Source organism: Meriones unguiculatus, chromosome 7 (assembly GCF_030254825.1).
Source record: "Meriones unguiculatus strain TT.TT164.6M chromosome 7, Bangor_MerUng_6.1, whole genome shotgun sequence".
Taxonomy (NCBI): Eukaryota; Metazoa; Chordata; class Mammalia; order Rodentia; family Muridae; genus Meriones; species Meriones unguiculatus.
In genome coordinates, this window is record NC_083355.1 from 63,446,985 (window position 1) to 63,452,959 (window position 5,975).

The window sequence follows — 5,975 nt, forward strand, 5'->3', positions numbered from 1 at the left end:
GACAATGGCAGAGTTTTTAAAAGAAAGACTGTAAGAAAGAGTGCATGTTTAATTGTAAGGATATGGGTGAGTGGGAAAGATGGGTGTGAAAGCAAAAGGCTTTAACAAACAAAGAAATTACCCTCAAACATATTGAGAAAATAATAGAAAGCAGAGGAGTAGTAGAAAGAACATTACACCTACCTGCAAATAGACTCAAGAGATTGTGGCTGGCTATATTCTGCCATTGAATCAACACATCTGGAAGTCACCACCACAGCCAGAAATCAAAGGAAGTTCTTTGTTGCCTTGTCTTTCAAGAAATACTTTAAGATATCAACAAAGAATGTTTTTTTTTTTTAATTCTTCTCTCATCAGTGAATAACATGGGACAATAGCCAAGTAATTGGAGTGACATGGTTTCTTCTTTTCACATAGGGCATTTAATGCCCTAGATCCACACTGTCATCTGCTGCATATTGTGTGATGAGTTAATGATGAATGCTCCATTTTACTGATAGGCTACTATAAGCACATTCTTTAAAACAAAATGTTTAAGTATATGCATATACACGTATACACATGCACTTAGTTATGCATGTATGTATATATGACCGTATAAGCATATATGTGCATATGTATATGTGTGTGATATGTGTGTTCAGTCCACTTATAGATGAGGCTATTTCCCAAATTATGAACTCAAACAGGATATATTGTACTAGAAGAGTTGTCACCACTCTTGAGAAATCATATCGTGGAGAGGACAGCTGTAAGTCTAAGAACAAGCAAAACTGAACCAGTTGAGGAAGATGGGCTGAGCCACTCACCCACATAACTGTTAGTTTTAGCTTCGAATTGAAGAGTCTTAACAGTTGTTAATTTGCATTTATTTGTGATTTTATTCAACTGCAACTATTTAAAATCATATTCAACATATGAAGCAAGCCCTCTTTCAATTTATTCCTTTAGTGATACAATATTACACACATAGTTTTGTATTTAGAATGTAAAGCACTCTTAATTTTCTGACTTATTTTACTATTGGCTATTTTTAAATCAACCCTCAGTATAATCAAGTATATAAAAATGATTCTAGAAAAATATAGCCCAAGTTTTATCTCACTTTCATTTTCTCCCATGAGTAAGTTTATTTCTCTTCACACACCAACTTTACAACACTTAAAAAAAATTTCAGCACACTGATGTAACAAAAATATTCTCCAAGGCTTTTGGATTTCACCAGATCATTTATTTTTACTATGCCTTAATTATTTACCACCTGAATGTGTGAATTTTATTATTTGTTAATACCCCAATTCATAATATGATAGGTTTTTATTTATTATTTATTTTATACACTATTAATTCTATGGAAAGCTGTTTCCCTTAATTTTGCCTGCCATGACTCTGGTTCAATTGTAGCCACCGCCTGATGCACACACATTGTCGTTGTATTTACACTCTATTGAGAAGAAACAGAAGTGACTTGACATTCAAGTCACTTCCCTCTCCCATGGAATAAATAGGGCACGAGAATCTAGCAACTTTGGAAAAAAACCAAACTTCCTTTGCTTTAATGCACCCAGAAGACTTCAAATCAATACTTAGCATTAACGTGTTAATTGAGAATTAACACCATCATAATTGGAAGTGAGGGTCGGCATCCTGATCTCTACAAGGTGGTCTGAAGAGGAAAGTCATTACTCTGGAGAGCATAAGCATTGGAGAAGGAAGACACAAATCATTTGTTTCTCTGGGCAAGGACACACAGCAAACACTTGGATTGGTGGTCAACTGTGATTTGCTTCTAGAGTCAGAAACTGGCAACATTGGACTTAGGATTTATAGCAGAGCACACAGTCACAGTGACTTTGAAAACAAAGGATAAAAGAATAAAAGGAAACTTTACCCGTTCTGAAAGAGCTAGGACATATAGACTTCCTGTCAAAGTGCAGAATGTACCCTGTAGCCATTCACTCTCCTCAGCATGCTATCTCCTAAACATCCCTGTTTGCAAAAGTCAAACACATTTTAGTCTAGGTTCTCAGCAATGTTTTATTATTGGAATGTAAAATTTAAAGCTAATATAGTCTTAGCCTGAATAATATAGACATTTCCTTCTCATTTTGATGAAAATAAACATTTGAAAACATATTGTTTTGTTTTGTTTTGTTTTGTTTTTTTCCTTCCAGTACTGGAAATAATCAGGCACTTCTCCAAACTCCCCCAGAGCCCAAGAAAATGCCTGCTCCCTTTATCCACTCTGTCCTCTGGTGCTAGCAGAAGGCCTCCACCTCTTTCACTTTCAGGGACTGAGGATGCCTTTAGGATTTAGTTCCTTGGTGGAGGAAAGAGGATTTATGGGAGGGGGAACATCTGAAGGAATCATTGCAGAAATCTCGTTCCCCGTTAATTGGAATTGAAGAAGTCTACACAAAGTGTGAGCATTGAGCTATTTCTCTAAGTGTCCGCTGAGCCAAGAGAGGCCTCAGTCAGTGAAGAACCCTCAGCTCGGCCCCGAAGGCCACAGTCCCCAACCTTTACCCCATTGTCAGAGTTGGGGCGCAAAGCAGTGGCCTCAGCATCACTTTCCACACAGCGTGAGTCCAAAGCTCCCTTGCTGGTCCGGGAGGAGAGGCTCTTGTGGAAGCAGAGTTTGAAAAGTCCCAGCACTGTCATGGTTAAGATTACTAATACTATTACTGCTATGCTCACAAGTATGAAGACCACTGTGGAGGAGAAGTTGAAAGTCGAGGAGACCGAGGGGGAAGATGTGTAGGTTAACGTGGGGATCATGCTTTCTGATGGAGTGACTGTGGCTTTTGGCTTGGTTTGTGGGGTCTTTTGAACAGCAGGTAACGTACTCTGTGTTCCCCATTGAAGAATCTCGGGAACAGATGTTCCAAAACTGTCTTGTCCGGTGACCTGGGGCATCTCATGAACCTGGCCTGGAGGTGTTCTGTTTGTCATAGGGCTGGCTGGAGTGGCTGATACATGCTTGATGGGCAGCTTGGTCCCCTCAGGGGATAGCTGTCCTTTCCTTTTGGTCTCACAAGAGCGTCTGTCCTCCCCTAGTTCAAAGCCCGGGGCACATTCACAGGTGAAGTCTCCCAAGTGGTCTAGGCATTCAGGGAGTTCCACGCACTTGCCAGCAAGGAGGTACCTCCCAAGGCAGGGGCAGAGCATGGACCCGGGGGAAAGCCCGTCCCAGCGTGCGCTTGTCTCTTCCTGGACGCAGGTTGCCTGGACTGAGAGCTCCCCAGGACACATCGCACTCACCTCGGTCCCTGGAGGGCTGAAGTCCAGCGCTGAGCTGCTCAGGCGGAAGGGAGCTTGGAAACTCAAGTTAGAGGCGGCTCCCTGGCGCGGCGCGGGGCACAGAGCCTCAAACTGGTACTTGCACAGGTAACCGTCTGCGCGCAGGTGGCAGCGCATCTCCTTCCAGCCTGCAGGCTCCACTCCTCCGGTAGCCTGGAGCACGGCGCACTTTCGTACAGCGCAAGAAAGTTGTGGCTCCTCCACCCAGGGCAGTGTGTAGTCCTCTGAGTCTCTCCCGTCTGGGTATAGCCAGGAGAAACCCCTCAAAGGCTCTTTTTCCAGGGTGCAATGGGAACGGCCGCGCTCCAGAGCCACCCAGAACAGAAGGTTCTTGGAGCCTCCGCCAGGCCCGGGACCTGCACGCAAGAGAGTGAGCACAGCACGCAGCTCGGAGCCTGAGTGTACCGTGCTGAGAGTCCCGCCGCGCAGACTGCAGGCCTCCTCTGCTGCCCTCCGCTTGATGGTAGCGTGGTGCAGGCTGTAGCAAGCCCCCAAGGCCAAACAGGCGGCGCGATCTGCCGTAGGGTGCTCGCCACTCCCTGGCTTGGGCCAGAACGCAGGACAGAGGAGGCACAGGGCAAGCGCCGGCCTCATCCTGGAGGCTCAGAGCGCACAGCTGCTCAAAGTCCTCTGTCTTGCCTGAGGGCACCCGGTCTGTCTCTGGAGTCACGCCCCCTCTACAGTCCTTTCTAGCACTGTGAGTGCCCTCCCTTCCCGTCTCCTGAGCCCTCATCCCCCAACAGCCAAAACTCCACACCAGATTCTCTTGGCCAACTGCTTCCCCTAGGCCGTGACAGGAAATGTGTCCAGTGTCCAGAGCCCAGCCAGACTCTGCGTGGCCCTGATTTATTCAAGGGTCAGGAACACAGCTGGCGCCTCAGCACTGGGAACACACTGGGCCAAGGGAGTCCAATGCCTCGCTTGCTTAGATAAGAGGGAGAAAACAAAGTTGCCACTGGGATCAAGTCAGTCTCTTTCCTTGCTCACGGTTTATCTGGACTTTGGATCTCAGAATTCAGTGATGATCTTGAACAGGAACCATAGCCCACACCCGCCCATTGTGTTTGTGTCCGGGACTGTGGAGTTGGCGTCAGTATAATTTGTAGACTCTTTTAGGCTAAGGGCAGGTTTCCTAAGCCTGGTGTTGGGGGAGGGATCTTGTGAGAAATGTTCCTGCTTCTTTCTAAGCTGGAGGCCTCACTGTTAAACCACTGTTTTCCAGGGTCTCTCTCTTTTTCTGGGTCAAAGAAAACCAGGTCATACTTTTCACCAAAGAACCTAGAATTCCTTTGGGCATTTTCAATGGGAAACAGTTCCTCTGGTCAGCACTTGCCTTAAAAGTTTAATTTTTTTACTTTCATTTGTTTATTTTAAAAACACCGATGGCGGTTGATTGGGTGACAGATAGCCACAGGTCCTATTAGCTTGCTGGGTTTCACCACTACACTGGCTCAGAACTTCTTCAGGCTCATAGGTTATATGCAAATTAGCTCGTGGTCTCACAAGGCTAAAGAACAACTGTGTGTGATTTTCATCCTTGCACTACATAAATGTCATTGCTCCTATGACAGTCTGCCAACATTTATAGTAGAAAGGTGTAAACTCAAAAATACGTACCTTGTATTGAGAAATAATACTCTAATTTGAGAGATGATTCAATCAGCCACTCCAGGTTCCGATGGCTGTTTTGTTTTAATGTACTAACACTAGCTCAGTTAGGGTTCAAGCTTGGGACAAAGGGCTGAGGTGGCAGTTTAACATATCAAAGTGGACACTAGCAACCAGGTTCTTTCAGCATCCCCTACCTGTTACAGGGCCTTCTTGGCTGGCACTCCCTGCATCCTACCCTGAATTCTCCAGCCTAGCGGCTGGCCTGCTCTTCCCCATGTAATCCAACCGTTTTGGTTACCTGCTGTCTTTGTGCCTTTGCCCCCCCCCCCCCCCCCCCCCCCCCGGCTGCTTCACCTCGTTCCTTTCTCTCCCCCTTTCTCTTCCACTCCACTCTCCCCATACAGTTCAGGGTCATGACTGCTCTGGACTCTTCCAGATGTTCCTGCCTCTGGCTAGGTTTTCTCAAGTCTATAATAAACCTTCTCTTCCAACATATCTAGGAGCAGGCATGCCATTATCATTTCCTTTTTATTTTATTCAATTACGAATGACTTTTTGTGTTTGTGGCAACTTAGAGAATTTGATATACTTTTTATAAAATATGTCATTTGTCTGTCTTGACTCATAGTGGCAAATACCATGTACTTAGAAACGGATAGACTTTCAGCTTAGCCCTCTTAAAAATGCACCACACTTATAAATGTGAAAGTTGCCACCTTTGATGCATCCTGATGCAATGTTTGACTTATTTTGTTGTGCTGTATTAAACTGTTTAAGTTAACAAGATGCAAAAAACAATATATCCAGATAACATCTGTATGTTCCCCTCTTATTTATGTCATTATTGTCACTCTTTTGGAAAGTCCATGTATCCCAACAGGAGACAATAAACATAAGGAATCGTCATCAAACTAGCTTGCTCTTGGAGACTGAGAAGTTTCACACAGATTTTTCTTATCCCTTCTGCTTCCCAGTTTAAAGGACATGCCTTAGCTGTTTCTGATGTCCGATACATACAAATATAACTTTGCATTTACATTAAGTAATTTGGTGTCTTACAAGAA

The 5,975-nt window shown here is 44.5% G+C and overlaps 1 protein-coding gene across 1 annotated transcript; it reads right to left on the reverse strand.

Moving 5' to 3' along the window:
• Positions 1-852: 852 nt before the first annotated feature.
• Clec14a (C-type lectin domain containing 14A) lies at positions 853-4,057 on the reverse strand. The gene has a single exon (XM_021660589.2). It carries the CDS (start codon positions 3,892-3,894, stop codon positions 2,443-2,445), a length of 1,452 nt encoding a protein of 483 aa, XP_021516264.1. The 5' UTR covers positions 3,895-4,057; the 3' UTR covers positions 853-2,442.
• Positions 4,058-5,975: the final 1,918 nt, after the last annotated feature.